At 34.3% G+C, this 26,540-nt stretch overlaps 1 protein-coding gene across 4 annotated transcripts in view; it reads left to right on the top strand.

Annotated features, from left to right (window-relative positions):
* The window catches only part of ACBD5 (acyl-CoA binding domain containing 5), a 60,096-nt gene that overhangs the window by 11,054 nt on the left and 22,502 nt on the right, over positions 1-26,540 (top strand). The window contains exons 4-10 of one of the 4 annotated variants that reach the window (XM_051962997.1): positions 2,127-2,199; positions 6,872-6,910; positions 8,740-8,854; positions 9,002-9,034; positions 18,289-18,414; positions 20,698-20,904; positions 23,987-24,093. In XM_051962997.1, coding sequence (XP_051818957.1) covers positions 2,127-2,199; positions 6,872-6,910; positions 8,740-8,854; positions 9,002-9,034; positions 18,289-18,414; positions 20,698-20,904; positions 23,987-24,093 — 700 coding nt within the window. The remainder of the gene's footprint in view (positions 1-2,126; positions 2,200-6,871; positions 6,911-8,739; positions 8,855-9,001; positions 9,035-18,288; positions 18,415-20,697; positions 20,905-23,986; positions 24,094-26,540) is intronic. The other 3 variants (XM_051962998.1, XM_051962999.1, XM_051963000.1) reach the window with 3 other exon arrangements.

The raw sequence follows: 26,540 nt of genomic DNA on the forward strand, positions 1-26,540 counted from the left end.
TACATCAGTACTGGTTGAAAGAATTGTCCTGAAGAAGAACGGATTTAGCAGGGACAGGCTTGCTGTCTCTAAATATTTGAAGGTCAGTTGGAAGACATGGCCTACTTAGCTCCATAGGGCGGAGCTAGGAGGAATGGGTGGAAATTTCTAAGAGGCTATAATTAGTAGAATGAGCTGTCAGGAAGGTTATAGTTTCTTCATCTCTTTAAGCAAAGTCTTGATGACTATTTGTTTGGTATAGTCAGTAGTCAGTAAACATTTATGAAACACTTATTATGTGCCAAACACTGTGCTAAGTGTTGGGGTTACATAAAAAAAAAGTCCCTGCTCTCAAGTAGTTTATAGTCTAATGAGAGAAAACAAAACACAAAAAGTTGGACAATGCTGGGAGGGGTGGGGAGAGGGCGGATAGAAGACAGGATAAGGCAACCCTACATGTAGGCCTAGTGGAGAAGTAAGACAAATTCCAAATAAATATAGCCAGATGAGAAAATGAAATATTTTGATCTGAGCTTTCTCCTAAAGTGAAGATTTAGAATTCATAGCCCAATCTCAAATCAGGATAATGATGAAATAGAATCCCAAGATTGATTGGATTTTAAGGTGCTGAAATTATCCCAGTAAGCTTTCTAGGGAATGGTGGTAAGATTTTCAAAAGGTGTATACATGAAACCAGAAATTTTTATCATAGACAATTTTTTAAAAGGTATTAACCCTTTTAAAAAAGCATATTAACTTTAACAAGGAAAAGGAATAGTGATTACTTAACATGTGATTTCATTGTTATAGGGAGCTGGGGGAGGGGGGGTAACTTCTCTCATCAGTGCAGGGGAGAATTTTTTCTGCTTAGATGCTTAGAGATATGCCTCACCTAGAGATTAACTCATTTACTTGTTCAAGGGTTACAAAGGCCAGGCATGGCAGAGGCTTTATTCTAAATTCCATTTTACTGTGTAAAAGCAATTGATTTTCATGTAATCAAATACGTTTTATCTGACCTCTGCCACATTAATTTGTCAGAAAGGAATACAATCATTAATGTATCCCATATCTAGCACAAACACACAAATACATTCACAGAACATTAAGCACATTTAAAGAAAATTTATACAATCTGCTATATAAATTTTGCTAAATTCCTATTTGTTAAATATGTTGTGCCTCTCTGGCTTCTCAAGGAAGCTTTACTTGCCTTGATTCTTTTGTCCCTCTCCATTATCTGGGAAGCCCAAAGTCAGCTTTTTGCACTCATATCTCAAGTAGAGGAGGTAGTAAGAAAGTCAGAATTTAGCAAAATTTATATAGCAGATTGTATAAAAATTTTTTTAAAAGCTGAGAGAAAGGGTAATTTTCTATGTTAAGTGATGTTTTCCAGGAGTCATTTACTCCCTACATATAGCAAAACAACTTTTCTTTTCCAAAATGATTCTGAAGACTAAAACTCAGTCTCATAAACCTGTCTTCATTCTTAAAGTTCAGATATATCATATGTGAAATCTTTGAGGTTAGGTTAGTGTTGGTGTAGTAGAACCAGTTGAATTTGGAGTCCTGGTCTGTCACTTTTTACCTGGGTCTTTGTTAAGTATCTTGAGCTTCTTTCTACTTCAGTAAAATGGGAATTGTAATGCTGCTTTGCCTACCTCAGAGAGTTATTGGAAAAAAGTCAAATGAAAACTTATCCAAATTACTTTGTGAAATATAAAGGGTTGTATAAATATCTGCTAGTGTTAGTATTTATGTCATCTTCTGTTTAATATTTCGGGTCTACTCTAGTAACTTATTTAATCTTCCCAAAATATCCATATCATTGATCTTTCCTTCTATGTAATCATTTAATAAGCATCTTTTAAAGAATTCTCAGAAAATCTTTATCATAATATAGATGAGACATGGAGTAATTATGAATTTGTCTTTATTTTAATCCATGTTTGCCATCTTTCTTTGGGGTATACCAGTTAGCAAAGGGATGAGACCCCTCTTCCTAGGATGGCTCTACTAAAAGAGCCTGTTTCAAATTAATTGTGTCCTGTAGTTTGTCTGCAGATTCTAGCTTGAAGAACTGTCAGTCAGATATAAGATCTATGTTGTTTGTGTGGTCCTTCTTATTCCAATATTTTAATTACTAGGGATGCTTGGAGTTCACTGGGAGATATGACCAAAGAAGAAGCTATGATTGCATATGTTGAAGAAATGAAAAAGGTAAGAAAATCATTCTGTGTAAAAGAAGATAAAATGTGGTTAGGACAGCTCCTAACATGATATTCTTAATTTATATGGTCTGAGTGTGGAAATTATAATTTATCACATGAAGCAGAAAACCATTAGTTTTCAGCAGAGAACAAGTTTGCAGGCATGAGGCAGAATGGTGCTGATTTTTTTTTTCCTAAGATGATATTACCTAGAAAAATTCTTAAATAAGGAGAATCTGGTGTTTGGGAAGTTCCCACTATCATGTGACTTTTCTCCAGATTCTAACCTTCACATTAGAGATTGCTTTCATGTACAAGCAGCACAAAATAGGAGATAGATTGCCAGCCTGGAGACAGGAAGACCTGGACTCCCATTTTTATTGTAGCCCTTTTATAGTCTTAGGAAGTTTTCTTAAGGTTAGAAGTTGAATTTGGGAGGAGTTCCCACACCTCTAAGATTAGGAGGTTAGGGTCAAAGATCTATCGCTGGGAGAGATCTTAGAGGCCCCATGTTTTAACCTATTTATTTTAGAGATGAGGAACCGAGACCAAGATACTAGTCCAGAGTCATACAGGTATTAAATGGCAGATTTGGAATTTGAATCTTGAGTCCTGTAGCATATTAGCTCTCTTTCTGAGTGAGTCACTGTGCCCACCTCCTGGGCCTTGCTTATGTAGGAAGCATTCATGACTTGAACTCTTGAATACATTATTTCAGACAGGGAATATTCCCTCTTCCAAAACCGATTGCAAGTTTCTTAATGATCCTTATGAGTTTCTGAGATCTCAAAATTCAACAACCCGTGGCCAATGTAGCAATTAATTTTCTGGAACTGGCTGGATTACATCTCAGACATGTAATCTAACCTCAAGTCTTTCTAGTCAAGAGGAGGGTCTTCCTTCACCAAGGCATCAGATACTTTCCATGTACATGTTGAATTGCAACTTAGTCTATAAATATTACCACTCCACCCACCTCCAGTAAAGGAGAAGCCGTTTAAATGGTATTGAAAACTGGGATGCCAATGAACTTCTCATTTAAAAGTAGCAACTGGCAGTTTTATCCATATAAAATTGGCTGTTATTGTCCGATGTTTATTGATATCTTTTATTTTTATGTCATAAAAATTTTCTTCTCTATCTCTCCACTCTACTTCTCTCAGAAAGCCATCTTATATAATAAAAAATTCCAGAGTGAATTTTTGAGTCCCTGGGTGAACACTCACAACTTTTTCTTTTTGAAAAGGAGATGGAGGAGAGGGACAGCATTTCCTTATTTGATTTAAAGTTAATTTCAGAACTTAATAAGGGATTTTAAAAAATTATAGTTTGATAATGGCCTGAGGAGGAAAGGGGGAGGAAAGAAGAAAGAATGGGAGAATTGATCAAAGACAATGAAGGTTTTAAAAATAATCCAGAGAAGATAGGAAGAGTAGCCTAATGTGAAATCTGGGCCTTGGGAGTTTCCTTACATAAGCTACAAACTTTAAATTTATGAAATAAAATAAATACTTAGTATTGCCACATGTATTTGGTCAGTATCTTCATTTATGTTTGATAGACTCATCTGATTTTTATCTTTTGCACTTTGACCAAAGTCTCACCTTTGGTTACATTTTCACAACTTCTGCTTCATGGACTTTGTAGATGAATTATTTGGGGCAGAAGTTAGTTATGTTAAGTGTAGCTACCAAAAAGTAAGAATATCATAATTAAAGATAATATAAAACTTTTTTTTCTGTGAATCTTTTGGTTAGATAATTAAGTTTTTACTTTATTACTTTCCTGCCCCTGCAGTTCAATTGCATTTTTAGAGAACATGTCTTTACTCAGTTCCTTTGATATATATATATACACACACATATATGGAAAATTCCCATTATTTTCAATTTAATTTATATTTTGAAATTATCTTCACTGTGTCTGTAGAAAACTTTGCTTCATTGGCAGAATCTAAAGGACTTGGCTTAATAGCTTGAATTGTTTATCTTCTAAATCTGTTTTATTCTCACTTTACACTTTAGCTGGAAAACTTTTTGAAACCAAAATACACAGCTTTTTCCCCATCTCTAGAGAAAGTGTGGGAAACTAATTTAATCTAACTTTGTCACTTAGCCATAATCCCATAATCTAAGGGAAAAAACAGTTTTAAGAGAAAGCAGCTCTATTTAAGGTACAGCTGAGACATAGTAAAAGAAATAAAATAAAAGCATATACTTGGCCAAATAACTAGTTCCAAAAAATATCTGTGGGACCAAATCTGTTGAAAGAAACTCATAGCACTTGAACTACAGCAGGAATTAGCAGGATGGGATACACTGAATTAGCAATTAGGAGACTAGTCTCCACAATATGTTGTAATTTGGTTTGAAATAAGATCCAGTCATCTTATTCATTTTCATCATCAACAACTCTTTATTGAATACTTTTGAAGACTATTTTTAAAAAGAATTTTTTGTCTTTAAAATGTTTTATTTAAAAGTTATACCACACAGACTTTCCCATTCCACATTAAAATTAGGCACACAGAATGGGGACAAACATTCATCAAGTAGTAGGCAGCTCCCCTACCTACTCAGGATGATTGGTAACAGGCTTAATGTATAAGAATAATTCCTTATGAAAGTTAATCCTCCAAAATTAATGTCACTAAAGATATAATAGCCTCTTTTTTTTTTTTTTGGTGGAGGAGGGCATTTGGGGTTAAATGACTTGCCCAGACTCATAGAGCTAGTATTAAGTGTCTGAGGTTGGATTGTGTCTCAGGCCTCCTGACTCCAGGGCCGGTGCTCTATTCTACACCTTGCTGTCTTTAGATCTTAATTTGGTGTAATGGATTGTATGGATCTTCTGTTGATGTGAATGGGGTGGGGATGACTGAAAGAGGAAAGCTGAAGCTTATAATGAATATTGTCCTCACCTTCTAGAAACAACCAGACTATTTTAACGTGTGCTTCCCTTTCCTCTAACTCAGTGGTTCTCAAAGTATGGTCTAGAGCAGAGGTCCTCAAACTTTTTAAATAAGGGGCCAGTTCACTGTCCCTCAGACTGTTGGAGGGCTGGACTATAGCAAAAAACAAAAACTTTGTTTTGTGGGCCTTTAAATAAAGAAACTTCATAGCCTTGGGTGAGGGGGATAATCGTCCTCAGCTGCCGCATCTGGCCTGTGGGCCATAGTGTGAGGACCCCTGGTTTAGAGAATCCTGGGAATCTCTGAAACCCTTTTAGAGGGTCTACAAATTCAAAAATAGTTTTTATCTCCAATATTGAAAATGTCTATAGATATAACCCAGATAAACAAAAATGCTTTGGAGAGATCCTCAATTTTTAATAGGATAAAGATACTGAAAACAAAAGTTTGAGAACCACTGCATCTAACCCCAGGAATAAAAAGTAGTGGGATCTACAGCCCTAGATGTGCTTTCCATCCTAACCAGTTTCACAGAATTCCCAGATAGCCAGTATCATTAGAGTTTGGAGAATAGTTTGGTCTTTTTGAGACTCTTCCTGCCTTCATGTTCATCTTCCTGAGGGCAGCTCCTATCTCCATGCTGTTTGGCTTGTTCTAAAAACTTGTTTAGAACAAAGAGATCTTTGTTAAATTGAGTCATCCCTTTTTGGCCTTGCTGCCTGCCAACTCAGTCAGAGAATTTCTTATTGGGAATTGATCAGTTGGTCTTTTCTCAGACCTGAAGGCCATAACCATACATACCTTTGTCTGGATTTTTGCCAAGTCTGTAAATAGTTGGAGCCGTGTCTTTGCCCCTTCTCTGAGCTTGAGCATCTACATTATACGCTTCATCTATCTTCTCTACCAGCATAACCTCACTGACTCTCCTCAATTTGGTTGGATGATTTCTGGCCACCCTGACCTTCATTGGACATCTGGTGATTGGGGACACCGAGATCAGGGACTTCTCCAACGCTCTGAATGAAAGTTGGAGTTGCTTTGATCTCTCATCGGGAGCTGCTTTGAAAACATTCCCTATCATGTCGTTCCTTTTTGTGGCCATCCAGTCTTATTTCTTCCTGTTCCCAAATCTTCCTGTCTCCTTTTTCTTCCTGGTCTTGGGTCCAGCTTGTCTTTCCTGGACTTTCTGGGCCATTTATCAAGGTTCTTTCTCTTCATCTTTCTCCCTTTGCTTTGGGGCCATTTTTTTCTCTACTGGAGCCCCTGTCTTCACTGCCTCACTAGCCTTATTATTATTACTGAAGACAGCTTTAGCAAGTGTGACAAAGTCTTCATTAATGTGAAGTGTCTGCAGTGCTTTTCCATCAGTAGCCAGATGTTTTCTATCGAAATAGTTTAGCCCTTTACATTTTTCCACTTTGAGACGCAGGAGGCTATTTCCCACTCTTAAGGCTTCTTCACAGTAATCTTTCAACTAGGAGAATACATGAGAAGTGCAGGAGGAGGAGGGCCATGAGGAATTTTATTAATTTTGACTCTTGGAGGTTCCATGGGATCTCTTTGTATTTTCTCCATCCAAATAACACTTTGCTCAGTTTCAGAACTGAATGGCTTTCTCTTTGCTGACATGGTGTGTACATGAGCTAGAGCTAGTTTATCTGCAGCTCAAACTGGCATAACCTTCAGTATTCTTCTGAGATGCAAATTTCTCTAGGGCTACCCATGTTTTTTCTGTAATCTCTTTAATGTCTTCTTCATCAAGTCTTTGTAGGTCTGGGTCATCTGCATTAAAAACTTCTTTGGGAACCAGGTGAGTGTTCTTACTATAAGTGACCATGTCTTTTGATTATTCCTGTTAAACAATTATATCATATTTTTTCACTCTACATCTACCTGAATGGTCAGTGCACTGGACATTTCCTTCTTTCTTCCCATATTCAGTGGTATTGGGCCATATGTATTTCTAGAAAGGCACTTCTATCTCCAAAATCTCTAACAAATGAGGTAACCAACTTTTCCAATACCCAAAAGGGAGAGATTTTCTTTGTAATGAGACTAGTGCCACCTGCATTTTCTTTCTGATCTTGCCCTTTCCCTCAACGTCAACCTGGTCCTTAGAAAGCTGAGTTGGAGCAGGTAAAAAGCTGGTAAGTGTCATTTTCTTCCATTGCTTTCAGTGCTTATGGAAACTGAGCTGGGGAGGGTTTGCTAGGTCCAAAGGAGAATTTTTTTTTAAATTTGTAAACCTAATATAATAAATTTTAAATTATCTTTTTCTTTGCTTCATTAATTCAAGTCATTAAATACTGGCTTTAGACAGATAGTTAACAATAGTTTATATACCTTGCACAGCTTAGGGCTCTTCTTCCTAAAGAGAAAATTTAAATAGTATTCTTATTTGTTAACATCTTATATGAAAGAGCATTCATTAATGGGAACAGTCAGTCATTAATAATTTAATGGTTATATATTGCCAGCCTCAAATTTGCCAATATTAAAACCAATAACTGTTGTTATTTCAAATATGTTTTATTTTATTTCTTTCTGACAGGGTAAAATTGGTAGTGGTAATAAGTATGTTTTGAATTAAAATAATAGACTTATTAATTGCTAGCTTAATATAGATTATCATCCATGTAAAAGTCATTTTGCTTTAATATTTTTATTTTCCCCAGTTACCTGCAAAACTATTTTTTACATTTGTATTTAAAATTTTGAGTTCCAGATTCTTCCCCTTCTTCTCCACTCTTTCCCCTCTCCATGGAGAAAGCTCATGTGAAGTTATGTAAAACATTAGAAGTCATTTCAAAGTGAAAATAGTGTTGGTAGTCATAATATTTCTTTGATCAGGCTTAGGAGGTCAGCCTGATTTTAAGATTTATTATTTTTTATTATTGATGAGGGGATAGAGGATTGGGGGCAGGAGGTGGGAAGTAGGGGATCCAAATTCCATGAACAAATAAAACATATGCCTAACCAGTTTATTTTCCTTTTTCTCTTTGGAGTTTTTTTTTTTTTAAACTTGCTTTACTCATGAATGAAATCTTCGTTTGCTGATGAGGCTAACTGCTTTTGAGACAGTCTATGGATTAGTATGTGTTCAAGAATTCCCATTTTTGGTTTTTGTTGTTTTTGCAATTGAATAACTTCTGTGTGTAACAGGCTTTACATGTGATGAAATGTTAAATGGATACATAAGGCTCCCTGCTGCCCTTTCATATTTAGGATTAGTGCCAAGGGACAGACTGGAACAAAATGATCTTTTAAATTGTTCACATTCACACAGTATTATTGCTCAATCTTCTTGTATTCCAGTGCCCTGGATTTTATTACATTAATAACTAGTTAACTGATCAAAGACCATCATGCTTTTCTTCTGCTTTATAAGTCAGTTGCTTCATAAAATGGACTTCATAGTAGAAATACTTATAGATGCTTAATTATTTTAGCCATTACATTAAGCTCACTTAGAACATGTGTACTTATGTCTACTGTAATTAATGAATTTGGATATTTTATGTAAATGAACTTCATGTCTCAGAAGTAAAAAAAATAAAATAAAATTGGAATATTTGAAGCCAGTGTAAATCAAATGAATCCTTTATTTCTGATTTCATAAGACTTGTATTTTGATCACAGATTCTTGAGACCATGCCAATGACGGAGAAAGTTGAAGAATTACTCCATGTAATAGGTCCATTCTATGAAATTGTAGAGGACAAAAAGAGCAGCAGAAGTTCTGATTTAACCTCAGGTTGGAATACAGTATTCTTTGTTATATAGCAACTGACTATACCATGAGTTGAGATTATTGTATTTTCAATGGATGATATATTTTACAATAGTGCTGTTTTTCTAAGCTACATTTTAAAAAATTCATTCTCTTATTTTTACATACCAGTCCGATTGGAGAAAGTCACTAAATATTTAGAAGGTAGGAATGATGAAATTTACATATTCAAATTTTTGTTTTATCTGTCAAGAGAATGCTACTCAAAATTTTGCAGCTATTACTGAACTTGCCACCTGTGAGTTGTCACTTAAAAATAAATAATCTGTGTATGTTTTAAAAAAGAGATCTTTTTCTCTTTTACAGAAATTATCTTTTAAAACTGGTCCTTAGTGACAAGAGGGATTTGATAGAGGGATGATTAAAAAAATGAATATTACTATGAATGACAATATAAAATTTGCTTTTTGTTTGCATACTTATTAGTACAATGATAGTCTAAATCCTTTTATCTTAGTTCTGATGGCCATATGCTATTCATGGTAGTATCTAGAATTGTCATTATTATAGTTGGCTTGCTTCCTTCTGGTCATGTGTGTTTAAGATGGTTGTTTATTTATTAGGATCAGTATCACATACGATGCAAAGATTTTTACAAAATCTGACAGGTGGCAACAAAGTTATTATGTCATTATGACAAAATTTTTCGTAATTGATTTTTTTAAAGTTAAATCCTTATTATCCTTACTATTTCAGAAATCACATTGTAGCAATACTATAGTTGAGATAACCTTTTCCCTATTTACTGCTTACTGCTGTAAGATATTTGCAGTAAATTTTGCCAAAATGAGTTTTGGATAAAACTATTCATTAGTGAAGTCATTGATTAAATTCTTTGGGATAAAATTGGAAAAACAAAAGATAGTAAAGATGACTTTTTAATATATTGATTGAAAATTCTTTTGATAGAAATGTGAAAATTATGCTATTGTATATTGAAATTAATTGGAATACTTTAAATTTAATCACAAAGATGTGAGATGCAAATATTTCTAAATATTCACTTTGAATTCTAGACTAATACTTAAGGTAGAAATTTATTTATAATTTCAGCAGGAAGCTGAGACTGTTTTTAGCATTTATCTTTAAAATATGGATTATAATAGCTCTAGTTGAAGTAATTGGATTTGAATCTGTAATTGTTATAAGTATTTCAGACTTATATATTCACTACTGCTGAATCTGCAAGGGAATGATTCTGGAAATTCTCCCTTCTAATAAATGATTTCTTTTCACCTTTAACCTTTTCATAAGACAGCTTTTGTTAGAAGAGAGCTTGGTGCTGCTTCTTTGAATGCTTTGCTTTATCTGATTTTGTCAGAGGAGGGATTCTTTCTAATAAATTGTACTTGCACTAAGTCCCTTCAGTCCATTCATATTGGAATGAAAAAAATTAGAATTCAGAATTTTAAAGTCAACTTATAAGTAAATTCAATAAACTTATTTATAATAAATGGCATATGACACACATATCTGTAGCTTGTATTTTGTACTGCAGTTATGTGCATTAGAAAAGTATAAAATACAGTACAGCAGCCAGGGAAGGATAGACCATCTCTAACTAGGGAGTCTTGAAGAGCTCGCTGGATGAAGTAAAGTAGCATCTGAGAGCAGCCTTAAAGGATAGATAGGACGAGAGGCAGAGATGAAACATCATGGTATCAGTCTTCAAAAGGACCATAGCACTCTACTGCTCTGAGACCTTTTTCCTCTGGGTTCCAGAATACCAAATGTTTCAGCCTGGCAATGTAATAAAGCCTTCACAGTATGGCTCCACCCTATCTCCTATGTTTGAGTCAAATGGCAAGTCAGAGAGTGATTCTTTTTTGTCTGTGTTTTCCAGAGACTAGTGCAGCATCTCATACTGTGTCTAATTGAATTACACATGGTGATATCAGATTCTGGAGGTCCTTGAATGGAATGTTAGGGTGAGGTGTTTAGTAAATGATAGTGAGTAGTTGAAGGGTTTGAATAGAGAGGATACCTTGATTGTATCTGTTCATAAAGAAATCAATCTGGTCTCTGTGAAGAATGTATCAGAAGAGACCAACTGGCTGCAAGAAGGCCACGTAGGAGACTCCTGCAGTAGAAAAATTGGAGCCTTTCAGCTGTTTTTCATGTTTTGCTTAGGGAACTGAATATATATCTTCATATGTATTAGATAGATATAAAAGTATGTAGGTAGATAATTGTTAGTAGGTAGATAATTTTTTCCTTTTTTTTCTTTTTCTTTTCTTTTCTTTCTTTTTTTTTTTTTTTGCTGAGGCAATTGAGGTTAAATGACTTGCCCAGGGTCACACAGCTAAGAAGTGTTAAGTGTCTGAGGTCAAATTTGAACTCAGATCCTCCTGACTTCAGGGCTGATGCTCTATCCACTGTGCCACCTAGCTGCCCCTTGTTAGTTTTTTCTTAATAAATTTCATAATCTTTCTGTTCTTTTGGAATATTTTCTAACCTATGATACATTGAAAACAAATCCCAGAATACCTTTAAAATGGTAGATTCTAGCCGAGATTATGTGTGTGTGTGTGTGTCTTCCTCTATATGCAACATGTATTTCCTTACTTCATCTTCCTAAGTGACAGTTTTACTTCCTCACATGGTTTTAGAAATTCTGATAGATTTATTCCCTTTTACATCTATTTGTTGCTTCATTTATTAAAATTTTTTGACTTTTTAAAACTTGTGCTAGTTTATCAAAGTGAGATCAGTACTTTGAACTATAGTTATCATAGAATTAGTCTTTATTTAGTTGTTTTTTTTTTACTTAATTCATTTTTTAAAAATTTATTGGATGGTCCACTAAGTCATTGTACCATGTTGAGTCCTCAGATTGCTTAAGACTGAGAAGTTACCGTGGATCTCCATTTCTGTCTTAGCACATTAAACTAAAAAAGGTCTGTTGTACCAGAGTAGTTAAGCAGGCATGATAACATCTCATAACAAGTTAAGCCAGTCTTGCCAATGCATTGTAAATATTCCATTGAAACTGAAACCTAAATTTGTGAAACTTAGATTAACCTTTTCATGCCCATTGTAGTAGAGTCAAAAATCCCACCAATGACAGAAAAATAGAAAGGACACATTTTAAGTCACTTTTTTAAAGTTTGAGAATATCCTTTTTCTTTTCCCATCCACCCTCTATTTCCATACTGCTGAAATTTGTAATCATCAGGTTATATAACCTGAGTAGTTTTGAATCATGTGTACATATGTATAATGAAAGCCAAGGAATACCAAGGTGTTTCAGGAAATGGAATGAGTGATTAAGTAGATAGTTTTTCTCATTTTAAATACACACATAAAGGAGTCTTTGCTCATTTATTATGGAACTATTCCAGGACTTCCTTCAAATAAACTAATACTGTGTCATATTTATGATACATTCAGTATGCAGAGAAAGCCGCCAAGGAGAGACCATACGTCAAAGACCACAGCTTATTCAGGCACAAGAGGGAGGCCTACAAACAATGCATTGTTTGTAGTGTTTGGGCTGGCAGCTTGTATTGGATCTGAGATGTTTAATGGATGAAAACGAATTGTGAAACTGCTTATAACATCATTTTTATGGCCTTTAGGTACTTTTCTAACAACAAGCCTCTAAGATCAATAGTTAGAGGAGCATTGTGATTTCAGTTGTGTACATGAAAGACCTTGGTGCTCAAGAGCAAGCTGAATTGTGGGTATTCAGAAAGTGACTAAGTATTGGAGGCAGGATTTGAATCCAGGACTTTTCAGGAATCTGGAGGTTTCTTATAGTGATGTTATTGAAATCAGAAATGACCCCATCTCTACAATACATATTGTATTAGCATCCTAGTCCCATCAAGATATGCTGTTGTGGCTCTAGGAATGAGACTCTTGAGGATTTAAAGGTCTGACATGTACATTTAACTGAAACTCCTATCTCTTAGCAATTTTTCAGGATTCTGTTGAGAAATCATTTAGTCTTGATCCACAATTTTGACTTATTTAGAACTTACACCAAAGTAGAGAAAGTATTAGAATTTTGAAATTGGTTATCCATTAATATTTGCTTTTCATTACTTGTTGGTGGTAACTTTGTAGCTTCCAAAACAACTGAGTTCTAGCCTTTTTAGTCAGGATCCGAACTGCACACTTTTTGTTGCCCATTCTGTGCTCCTGATTCTTTCTTCATCCTTGTATACATTCATGTATGTATATGTGTGTGTGCATATGTGTGTAGTGAAGAACTACATTATCATTGTTTTCTAGAAAGAAGGGAGAGGGAGGACAGAATTTGAGAAGACAAACAGTAGTCTTTTAAATAGTGATCATTTCTGAAAATTTTCTACTGTAAGAGTGCAGTAATAGCTTGAATTCAGATGAACCTTTATTTCAGGAAAGCTAAAATGCTTTGAAATACTATTATTTATACTTATAATTAATTATATATAATTATCTATGCCTATATATAATTATTTATACCTATAAAACCCTATATATATTTATACCTATAAAACAAAAATATTGTTCCTTCTACTTTGGATAGACTTTAATATTTATAATTTTCATATAATTTAGATGCTCTTAACTCAATATTCTTATTAATATTAAATAAATTTTAGTATTAAAAATTAAAACCCAGCCAAAAATCATAGCCAAACAGTCATAGACACTCAAAGAGACAAACTGTGTTAGAGTCAGTACCTTAACCAGAAAATTGAAGGGGGGAATGGCTGAAACAGAAGACTCAGGACTGCCAGCTAGAGATTCTGCCAAAGGACCTTGGAGACTTAGAAGCACCCTGAGAGTCGGCACATTTAGGAAGATGGGAGTCATCACCCAGAAATCACCACCCAGAAAGTGAAGATAGGACCAAACAAGGGCCTGATCCCACTCCGTTTGAGATGGGGATGCAACCTGAAGCTGGCACAGAGTCCCAAAGATGAGTAAATAGAAGAATATATTCACTATGATACTTTTTAAAAAAATTATTAATAGAAATTCATTTTCAAAAGCTATATGAAAGAATGTCCCAAATCACTAACAAAAAATACAATTTAAATAACAAAAACAACCCAGATGTTTCGGTTTACATCCAACAAATTGGCAGAATTGTCAAAAGATAGGAATAGTCCATGCTGGAGGGGTTGTGGAAGGATGAGCACATGTTGTTTGATTTGTGGTTCAAATTTGAAATTAGAGAAAGAAAGTCAGACATAGAAATTCCCCAAAGAGGTCAATGACAAAAAGTCCTCATACACATCAAAACATTTATAAAACTTTTGTATTATCAAAGTATGTGCCCTATCAATTGGGTAATGATTAAACAAATTGTGGCCCGTGAACCTAATGGAATATTACTGAACAGCAAGAATAAAAGATTATGATGAATACAAAAGCAGGGAAAGACTTATATGAACTGATATTCATATAAAGTTAGGAGTAATATGTGTCAACAGTAGAAAAAGAAATAACTGCAAAATAATAAAAACTAAATGTAAATTAAAAATGAAAAGGCTTGCCTTCCAAAAATATAAGCAGCCACATTTCCCTCCCTTCCTTCTTTGAAGAGATTAAGAAATCCATGGGTGTCAAATACAGAGAATTACATCACTTTTTAAGAGATAAAATAGTATCAAAGGATATGGAACTTTAGCTGTTGCTAAAGAATTAGAATTAGCAAAATCTTTTTAGAAAGCAATTTGAATTATATGAAAAAAGTGGCTAAAATGTCCATGCTCTTGATCCAGAGATCTATCATTAGGGTAAATACCCAATACAATACTTTAAAAAAAATTTAATAGCCCTTGAGATATCTAAAATTGAAACTCAGAAGAGTAACTATAATAATTACAAATAGAGGAAAACATGGCTTGACCACTAGAGCTACAAGAGTTTTGGAAGAAATTAAGCAAGAAATAAGACTTTGAATTAGGGGTGAAATAAGAGCTCTGAAGGAAAGAATAAGCTAAAAACTAAGAACAAAAGATCAAAAAAACTTACTCAAGTTGAAGTCCTTGTGACAATAAGAATGAACTAAAGAGAACTCTGATTTCATGAAACAAAAAGAAGTACTAGAATAAAATGAAAAGATTAAAAAGAAAAGGAAAATATAAAGTATCTGCTTATAAATAAAAATAATGAATAAATGAATGAATTTATAAGTGAGAGGATAAGTGAATAAAAATAGTTAACTGGAAAACAGATCAAGAAGGATTAATCATTAGTCTCATCATTGAAAACTATGATGTCACCTCAAAAAAAAACCCCATATTTCAAGTATTAGTATTTATTAGAACCACAGGACAAAGTGAAAAGAAAATCTATCAGTTATTTCTTAAAAGAAACCTCACAGTGAAAACCTTCAGAAATACCGTTGCCCAAATCCAAATCTTTTAGATAAAAGAAAAAAAGATGACTAGAGCTAAAAAGAAGCCAAATACCAAAAAACCATGATCAGGATCATAGAAGTTGTTGCAGCTACTGTCATAAAGTATATTTTGCAGACTTTAAAGCAGAGGCAGCAAAATCTGTAGGGCCACAAGTAACTTGATTAAAATTCAACTGGAAAATGGTTAACACAATAAATAAACATATGCTACAACACAGCTAATGTTAATTTGTGGTTTTCTAAGTCAATTGGGGATCCCTTTCTGTTATATAGTTAGAAATACTAGCTATATATATACTAGCTATTATTATTATTAAACTTAAACTACTAGCTCATCTTATTTTTCAAAAGAGAGAAAAACCAAGCTTTCAATGTTGGGAATAATAAAGGAGAATTCTCAAATGTAGAGGAAATAAAAGGAATTGTTAGAACTTTTTTTTTTCCCAAAAAAATTGATCAGAGGGACAGATTAGGAATATAAAATCCAGGCATAATATAATGATACAGTGTTCAGCATGTCCAACAAGTCTGATAGCATTTGCAATGTTCTGTATTCCTACATCTCCATCTCTGCGAAGATGGGAGTAGGGGAGGAAAGGCAGAGATTTTCACAATTCTTCTCTAGGATCAAGTGTGGCCACTATGATTACATAGTAGTTTCATTTTTGGTTTTTGCTTTATTTTTTTAGTTCATGATGCTGCAATTATTCTGATATCCTGTCTTTTCATCCTGAGCAATTCTTGTCCAGGTCTTTCTATAACTCTTCCAAAAGAAGTCTCCCTAGTTGACTGGAGATCTTCCTCTTAATCTTTTAATTAATTTCATAAATACCAAGGCAATGCTCAGGTGATCCATTCTTACTGTAAATTATTTTATTGATGTTTTTGGTTTAGAGACAAGAATCATTTCCTCTCTTTTCTACTAGTTGTTGTTCAACTGGGTCTAGCTCTTGGTGACCCTATGTACCATATTGTCTGTGGGGGTTTCCTTGGCAAAGATACTGGAGTGATTGGCCATTTTCTTCTTCAGTGGATTAAGGCAGTCGGGATAAAGGACTTGCCCAGGCTCCCACAGATAGTAAGTATTTAGATTTGAACTCAGGTCTTCTTGACTCCAGGATTTATTCTATCCACTGAACTATACAGTCAGCTTTAAGGGAAGCAAAACCACCTGATTGCTCTTGTGATTAAAGAAATAATTAACAGAGAGAAAGGAAGAAATTCAGTAATCTACTTCTTTGCCATGTGGCAAGTCCCCATGGACTTCTAGCTATTTTGAGCGAGGGCAAGAAGTGATACCTAAAGTTGGTGTTCACATTTGACTTCACGGCTTTCATGTAGAATTGTACCTAATGTGACATGGATGACCAGTGGAGATGATTCATCCAGCCATAAGAAGCTGGCATGTGGGAGCCAATTAACTGGATGGTGTCAGATTGAAAGTAAATAGCAATTTCTTCTGCTTTGGCCAATCTCTAAGGGTCTTTCCCTCCCAGATTTATTTAGTTTTAGTTTGGGGGTGGGTTTTTGCACTTTGGTAAAGAAGGAGATTCTTTGCCTCAATTGCTGCACAGCTTTAAGCATTGAATGGGTATGGCCTCAGTCAAACTAAGACCTTAGATTAAAAAGGCCACAGTCTCCCATTTCATCCAGGGTCCTCTCCAGTCCTTATCTCTATCTGGCCACTGGACCCAGATGGCTCTGGAGAAGAGAGTGAGGCAGGTGATCTTGATAACCTTCCTCAATGAGATCCAGTTCACTTGCATATTACAGTATTACTTCCTTGATGTCCTCTTTAAAAATGAAGGACAAGCAACAAAAACATTTCTGAAATACTTACGCTTAGTTTTCCTTGGTGCCTTATTTGCTTCTTTAAGACACATTTTAGAAAGCCAGTATTTCTACTAGCTTACTATTTAAAGCAATAGACTGTGAAGTCTAAAATATTCACTGAATCCCAAAATCTGAGTGAGAAGGAAGCACAGAAGCCATCGAATACAATGTGTAGCCCACCAGGAATCCAGTGTACAACTTATCTGACCAGAGATCATCCAGTTGTGAGCTGAAATTGTCCGAGGAGGGGAATATACTACCTCTAAGGCCGTCTATCCGCTTTTGAATAGCTCTGAATTCTAATGATAATAATTAGTGTTTGGAACAACTCTGGCCAAGGAGAGAGGATAGATTTTTTTTCCCTTACATTACACCTAAATCCATGTCTCTGAAAGGTCCACCCATTGTCCTCCAAATTACAAAGAGCCAGCACAGTTCTCAGCAATCTTATCTCTTCTAAATTCAGTATACTCCCATTCTTTAGCTGATTCTTATATGACATAGTCTAGACCTTTTACCATTTTTGATCACCTTCACCTCAGTGTTCAGTACAGGAAAGTACAGAGTCTTTCCTGTAAGGTTGCAAACATTTAAAATTTTTTTGTTTAGAAAGTTGGACACATAAGGCACTGTTTGATCTTAGTGAACTGCAAAAGTCAGTACACTTCCTGAACTACCCCATTTGCTGCTGTGGAATGAGTTACACAGGGAAGCTTGCTTTCCTTTACCTTACCAAATATTCAAAAATCCTTTAATATAAATTTAATAGAAGTAATTTCAGTTTTGAAAGTAACTCGTGGGTTGAAAAAAAATTTCTGTCCTTAACCAGTGTTAAATACGCAAATTCTAAAAATAACTTTCACTATAGTGTTGCTACAAGTGATCTGAACTAAAGAGACTGCATTTTTATTGTCAATAGCATGGCAGGCATGACACATTAAAGTCATTAGCTACTTTAAAGGGAATTCCTCATTTGTAGGTATACTTACTTTGTAGATGTTAACATCTACAAGTCCTGAAAAGGAGGGAATAGAAGTTTCAAAGGTAATTTTTTATAGAAAAAAGAAATAGTATAATTATCAGTTCTGTAATTTTAAAAAATTTTGTAATATGTATCACAATCATTGTTTATTTTTAAAGAATTAGAGTTAGTGATTAAGCACTTTGGTTGAGGCTGTTAAATTAAATTTCTTATTTTACATTTTAGATCTTGGCAATGTCCTGTCTTCTACTCCAAAGGTCAAAACTGTAAATGGGAAAGCTGAAAGCAGTGATAGTGGAGCTGAATCTGAAGAAGAAGAGAACCAAGAAGAAGTAAAAGAAGCTAAGCAAAGTAAAAATGATAGTTTTTCCAAACAGTTTGCTTAGTAATTCAGCTTTACCTGGGTTGGCCAAACACTTGGTGTGTATTTGATGATTACCTGTGATGTCTACCACAAAACCCAAATTAACCAGAACTAGGCCTGCTTAATGTATCTGCAGAATAGGGAGATTATTCTTCTATTCTTAGATTGTTCTTAACACTAGTAACTACCTTTTCCATTGTAATATTTGCAGTTTGAGTTGAGGTGTTGGGTAAGGCTCCTTTGTCCAAAAAGAAGTCATTCATTGGCTGTCCGTGGTACTTGAAATACCACTAGAGAAAGATTCTTTTGGGTTAAGGAATTATTTCCTCGTTAAAATGTGTGTGTGTGTGTGTGTGTGTGTGTGTGTGTGTGTGTGTGTGTGTGTAAATGTAATGAATCTCAAAAGGAGGAAAAAGAAGCGAGAAATATAGTATTTTTAGTATGAAAATAGGATGTTTTGTGTTGTGTTTGTTCATATATATATAAGGGAAAAGATGTTAAGCCTTACTCAACCAATACCTTCTTGAGAATTAGTTTAATTAGGCAAGAGAAAGAATGACAAGGAGAATGAGATAGAAGACTGAAGTTTTGAAGGTGGAGAGAAGTCTGGATAGTAGAGTGCTTCAGTGAATAACCAGGAAAAAGCCTGAAGACATTAAGTGCTTGGAATTTAGGAGTTTAGGGAATAAGGAGAATAAATTGTAGAAAGGGATAAAACAGAAAGGCCCTTCCTAGTCACCTATTTCACAGTCTCACTTGACTAGGGCTAGCTTTCTATTAATGACATTATTAGTTATGGAACAGCTCTGGGCAAAGAGGGCTGAACTATTCTGGGCCAGGACATCTCTTCACAGCCAACTAATACAATCTTGGGAAGTATGTCAGTGGGGGAAAGTTGTTTCTAGGCCACATAAAAAGCCATGTATACAGACTCAAGAGTACAGTAGCCTGCCCCGTTTTACTACAGTTACTATCAACATTTTATTTATGTTTATATGACTATCATAAGATTGAGCTAATTTTATTTTTCACTAACTCTTGAAATATTTGAATTGATATTCCAATACTCCAAGACTTATACTCAATATAAAAGGTTCTGTTTATCAGGAGGACAAAGTTACTTACCAAGAACTTACTGTACTATATCAAGAATACCTCCCCCCCAAAAAAAAAAATTGTGAATTTACCATTTTGACCAAATGTAGGTATTTCTATATCTACTTTCTTAGAACACAACTCTAAAAATGCATAGGAAAAATCTAAAGACTTCATGAATTCAGACCTTACTAACTCAGAATTGGGCTAGGCCGAAGATTAACTTTTCAGTGTCTTTGAATAAGAATTTATTAAATTAAAAGTATTAAGGTTGCAGAAGGGAGATGCTATTTATTTAAGAGAACAAATTTTTTTTTTTTGGTGAACTTTAGTATGGTTTGTAATTTTATTAATGCTGCAATTGCCAGTACACTTTACTTAAAAAAGAAGACCATCTAGGAAGATGTCATCTTGAAAATACTTTGTAAATAGTTGTTTATTATTATACATACTTAAAAGTACTACAAATTGTATTCTTTTTAAAATTGTTTAGAATTCAAACCTAAATTTTCCAAATTTGTGAAGTTTTTCTTTAGATTTCTATTTCTTTTAGAAATTAATCAAATCAGTCTCTGTTCTTTAAAAAAATTTTTTTTCTATAGTATTTTATTTTTCTAAATCCTTGTAAAGGATTTTGATTGTACTTTTAATACTATCTTATTCATGAACTCAAAGGAATTTAATTTGCCCTAATATTTGATTATAAAAAAAAGTTTCCTGCAAAAGGTAGGGTAAGGTTTGGTTAGTTGGAAAGGTGAAGGAAAGGAAAGATGAAGATTGGATTTGAATTTAGACAACTAACAGTTCACCTTTCAGAAAAGGCTTTCCAGTGATTGTTGGTGTGTGTGTGTGTGTGTGTGTGTGTGTGTGTGTGTGTGTGTGTATGTGATACTTCCACATTGTGGAGGTGGAGGTATAGAGAATTTTGTATGCTTTGTTACAAGTCCACAGGTTTAGAGCAGGGGTTGGCTCTGCCTATCCCAGTGAAATGAATTTTCAAAAGATGCCAGAAAAGTCAGGTTAGTTTTGAAGACATCTTGGAACGTCTATGCACATGCTGTGGGAACTGCTTTAAAAGGGATTGTAAGAGGATAGTACAAAATATAAATAGTTCTCATATGAATGGTCAAGTGTTGACTTATTGATTTGTTCTTTTATTTTTTTCAATATAAAAGCTAAGGAAGTGATACCGGAGCCCACTGACAATAAAGAATTGGAAATTGTTGTCACTAATGGTTATGACCAAGATAACGTTCTCCAAGATATACCAAATGATATTCATGCCAGTTCTTCCCTATTAAATGGCTCAAGCACTGAAGAAATAAAAAATGGGGACCAAAACTTAAAACAAACTGGACAAAGTACTGTCAGCATTCATCAAGGTACTAAGCACTACTAATTGTGTATTCATTCTCCTTAGGCAAGACTTGAGTTACCTCAAGATTCAGTAATTTTATGGTCAGTTTCTAAGAGAAATTGCACATCAATGAAAATCTATTTGAACAATTTAAGCAAGTTTCAATTCTAGACTATTAAAAAAATACAATGTTGGTACTTTAAGTGTTTATGGTAATAGATTTTTTAACAAAATAATTTCTAAGAAGAGATATTCCTGGGCTGGTTTTCATGAATCTATGTGAGGAATTAAAATTGTAGCTTTGAAAGCTAATAGTATTTGGGCCCAGACTAAAAAACTGTTTTTGTCTGCAAAGTTTGGAAGTAGAATTTTCTGCAATTATGTAACATTTTAAAATATAACCTTTGTAGTTATTTACTTTTGCTCTTGGCCCCCATTGCTCATTGTAAGTCTCAGTCAATTAACTCTTGAACTGCAATTTTGTAGGAAATAAGAAAGAATATAATTTTGTAAATTAGGAGCTCTTCATGTGGCTGACCACTGTGTTTGTGGCTTCCTGTTGTTCAGCTAAGGAGTATTATACTTTACCTGGCATATTTTCTTAGCTTCAACTGCATCAAAAATGTAGGTATTTTATATATTAGTAATTTCAGTTACAGAATTGTTTTACAGCACTATTTCCAGAAAGCAAATTTCTTCTTGTGGTTCAGCTGTTTTTCAGTCATACCCATCTTTTTGTGACCCCATTTGGTGTTTTCTTTTTTTTCTTTCTTTTTTTTTTTTTTTTAATAACTTTTTATTGATAGAACCCATGCCAGGGTAATTTTTTACAGCATTATCCCTTGCATTGTTCCGATTTTTCCCCTCCCTCCCTCCACCCCCTCCCCCAGATGGCAAGCAGTCCTTTACATGTTGAATAGGTTACAGTATATCCTAGATACAATATATGTGTGCAGAACCGAACAGTTTTCTTGTTGCACAGGGAGAATTGAATTCAGAAGGTATAAATAAGCCGGGAAGAAAAACAAAATGCAAGCAGTTTATATTCATTTCCCAGGGTTCTTTCTTTGGGTGTAGCTGCTTCTGTCCATCTTTGATCAATTAAAGCTCTCTTTATCGAAGAGATCCACTTCCATCAGAATGCATCCTCAAACAGTATTGTTGTTGAAGTATATAATGATCTCCTGGTTCTGCTTGTTTCACTTAGCATCAGTTCATGTAAGTCTTGCCAGTCTTCTCTGTATTCATCCTGCTGGTCATTTCTTACAGAACAATAATATTTCATAACATTCATATACCACAATTTACTCAACCATTCTCCAATTGATGGGCATCCATTCATTCATTTTCCAGCTTCTAGCCACTACAAACAGGGCTGCCACAAACATTTTGGCACATACAGGTCCCTTTCCTTTCTTTAGTATCTCTTTGGGGTATAAGCCCAGTAGAAACACTGCTGGATCAAAGGGTATGCACAGTTTGATAACTTTTTGAGCATAGTTCCAAATTGCTCTCCAGAATGGCTAGATGTGTTCACAATTCCACCCATTTGGTGTTTTCTTGACAAAGATACTGCAGTGGTTTGCTATTTCCAGCAAATTTCTTAGTTCATTTTTATTATTGACATTAATTAGTGAACTCTGTGATTTCATCAGGAATGAATTCATGTCCAGAAATGAATGCCCTTTACCACTGTTGACCAACACCTTGTTGTCTTAAAGAGTAGCTTAGGACCCTGTGAAAGTAAGGGACCACCCTGGGAGTCACACTCTTAGCTAATATGTGTTAGAGGAGGAATTGGATTATAGGGTCTCCTTGATGGCCTGAGCTGCCCTGTCTATTCCTTTTTTCAAATTTCGCTTAAAAACTCTTAAAATGCTTTTTTAATATTCTTCTACTGCCTTCAATCCCTTCTGGAATTTTTTTTATTATAGCTTTTTATTTACAAGTTATATGCATGGGTAATTTTATAGCATTGACAGTTGTCAAATCTTTTGTTCCAATTTTGCCCCTTCTTCCCCCCAACCCCTCCCCTAGATGGCAGGTTGACCAATACATGTTTAATATGTTCAAGTATAAGTCAAATACAATATATGTATACGTGTCCAAACAGTTATTTTGCTGTACAAAAAGAATCGGACTTTGAAATAGTGGGCAATTAGCCTGTGAAGGAAATCAAAAAGGCAGGTGGACAAAAATATAGGGATTGGAAATTCTATGTAGTGGTTCATAGTCATCTCCTAGAGTTCTTTTGCTGGGCGTAGCTGGTTCAATTCATTACTGCTCTATTGGAACTGATTTGATTCATCTTCATTGTTGAAGAGGGCCATGTCCATCAGAATTGATCATCATATAGTATTGTTGTTGAAGTATATAACGATCTCCTGGTCCTGCTCATTTCACTCAGCATCAGTTCGTGTAAATCTCTCCAGGCCTTTCTGAAATCATCCTGCTGGCCATTTCTTACTGAACAATAATATTCCATAACATTCATATACCACAATTTATTCAGCCATTCTCCAATTGATGGGCCTACTCAATTTCCAGTTTCCAGTGTGGCAGGGCTGCCACAAACATTCTTGCACATACAGGGCCCTTTCCCTTCTTTAAGATCTCTTTGGGATATAAGCCCAGTAGTAACACTGCTGGATCAAAGGGTATGCACAGTTTGATAACTTTTTGAGCATAGTTCCAAATTGCTCTCCAGAATGGCTGGATGTATGGAATTTGTGTTGTTAATAAATATGACCAAAGACAAAGTTCAGCTTCATCTCAGGAGAGTCCTTGACTTGTCTTTTTTTTTTTTTCCTTGCAAGTCTCTCCTGCAATTTTTATGTTGTTGGCAAAATTTTAGCTCATTTATTACAATGTGTTTTTCATCAATCAGTGGAAAATACTTGAAACCTTTCAGATAAGCATCATCAGTTTCATTTAAGAGTTAGCAAATTAGGAAAAAAAGCTTAAATTTGATGTAATTAATTTCATGTTTTTTCTCCCATTTGGAAATTTGGAAGTTTTTACACAAGAACTTTTGATAATTGAATTAATGCATTGTTCTTATATTATAGCATTGTCATACTAACTTAGCATTTGTTGATTATATTCAGGCATATGTGATGATCATGTTGAAGATATTTCAGGAATTCAGCATTTGACGAGTGATTCAGACAGTGAAGTTTACTGTGACTCTATGGAGCAATTTGGACAAGAAGAGGTAAAAAAATGACATTTTTCTAATAGGTAAGTTTTCAAAGTGGTTTATCAGGAATTACATGCACAGCATCTGTTCATCACTTTGAAAACGTACCTCTAAAATTATTTCATTTGCATTTTATTACCATTTGATAATTTTAAAAAATTCTTTGTTTTTTTTCCCCTAAGAATTATTTAAATTCTCTAAAATTCTCAATTTAAATACTCTGAGAAATATGAAATAAAGAGATGATTCTTTAAGATACAGATCCCAGTTGTAGATCTTAATTTAAGTTAGATGCTAACTTCTTAAAAAGGCAAATAATTGATTTGAAACATTGAAGAATATCCACACTGTCCCACTTAGACTCTGATTTTGAGTGTAATTAACATACCCGTTTCCCAATTTATCCCTTCAGATGGTTGCAATTTAGACAAGGAAGATGTTTGCAAAAATTTATCTAAAAAAGAAAACTAAATGTACATTTATTGTCTGGAATTCCTCTATGCTATGATCTCTAAAGCAGCTGGAGGGCTGTTTATATTTGTTTGAAATTTGTAGGTATTTTCCTTCAAAATAGTTCTGGTTTTTACCCCTGAAAAGAAATTTATAGAAAAGAAGGAAATAAGCATTTATTGAGCACCTACTATGTGCCACACACAATACTAAGTGCTTTACAAATATTATTTCATTTGAAATAATGATAATACTGTGCCTTTTTCCAGTTGAGGAAACTGAGGTAAATAAAGGTTAAGTATTTTACGCAAGGATTTTTTAAAAATATCATAATAGCTTTTTATTTTTTGTTCCAAATATATGCAAAGATAATTTTCAACACTCACCCTTATAAAACCTTGTGTTCCAAATTTTTCTCTCTTCCCCCTACCCTCCTCCTCTGTACACAAGCAATCCAAAATAGCTTAAACATGTGTAATACTTCTAAAAGCATTTCCATATTTTTCATGCTGAGCAAGAAAAATCAGATGAAAGGAGAAAAAAATGAGAAAGAAAAAAATAACAAACAACAAGAAGAAAGGTGAAAAGACTGCTTTCATCTGTTTTCAGTCCCTGTAGTTCTCTTTTTGTATGCTGATGGCTTTTTCTATCATATAAGGTGATGCCTGGAATCACCTCACTGTTGAAAAGCTTCTGAGGGACTTTGAATTCAGATCTTCCTGCCGCCAGGACCAGTGCTAGAATCACCATACCACCTAGCTGCACTTAGGTTTATTTTTTTTTTTTTTTTTTTTTTTGCTGAGGCAATTGGAGTTAAGTGACTTGCCCACGGTCACACAGCCAGGAAGTGTTAAGTGTCTGAGACCCGATTTGAATTCAGGTCCTCCTGACTTCAGGGCTGGTGCTCTATCCACTACACCAACTCATTAACCCCGGTTTCAGTTGTTTTGAGTTAAATTTTTTTTTTCAAAAAGTTGAGTTGTCCTCTCCTTAATTTTCATTTCTCTAACTGTAGTCATTCTGTTGTTAGATAAATATTAAAGTCTTCCATGTTTTGACTGTGTCTGTCTTCATAGCACCAAAGAGAAGTGATTTGATAATTAGTTCATTGGATTGTATAGACAGCTAATGCCATTTATCCAGGCCAAAAAGAAACACTACTTTGAAGTCTGAATTGTCAAGAATATTCTAAAATAGACTAAGCTCTATGTATTCATTCTCTTTTTTTTCATTGATTAGTTCCAAGTTTTCTATTTCAAATTATTTTTAATTCCTTAAAAAAGAGAACAGATGTACCAAATATTACATTTTGAAATGTCTTATTAATCAAGTTCAGATACTTTTTAGAAAACTGTTTCTCAAAAAGAAAAAGGATCCCATTCAAGTTTGTTTGCTTTTCCTTGTGACGCCCTAGTCGTTAGCTGATAAAATTCTTTTCTTCACTGAAAGAATACTTCTTGGTGTTAAGCAGAAATTTGATTCTTTTTATATGGGAAATGTGTATGTCCCTTTTCTCCCTTAGTGTTGAAGTAACTTTGGCCAAATCCCATCAGGACAACCTTGAAATTTAATCAAATCAGTGGAAAGTAATCTATCTAGTCTCTTGTTTGATTTGACTTACTAAGTTGTTAGACTAAATAACAAGTAGAGCCATGATATAGATGATATTATGAACATCTTGCCTAAATGATTTCCACCTGTTTTTTTTTTTTAATCGTTGTGATCTTGTATTTTTTGAGGGTTAAATATTATATTTTTCTGAATATGGATGGAATTGTACATTTATTGTTTCAACAAGAGAATGGTAGAATTTAAGCTCTTAATGAGCCTTCAGATCTGTTTGAAGCCCAGTGTTTTGTTGAGTGACCCTGAACAAGTCACTTAACCCCAATTGCCTCAGCAAAAAAAAAAAAAAAAGTTCACTGTTTTAATATAAACCAAAACATTTGCATTTCTTCTTCATTTACACTTTTCTTTTATGATAAATGTATTTGTGTGGTGTGTGTGTGTAT

The sequence above is a fragment of the Antechinus flavipes genome, chromosome 5 (assembly GCF_016432865.1).
Source record: "Antechinus flavipes isolate AdamAnt ecotype Samford, QLD, Australia chromosome 5, AdamAnt_v2, whole genome shotgun sequence".
NCBI classification, from domain to species: domain Eukaryota; kingdom Metazoa; phylum Chordata; class Mammalia; order Dasyuromorphia; family Dasyuridae; genus Antechinus; species Antechinus flavipes.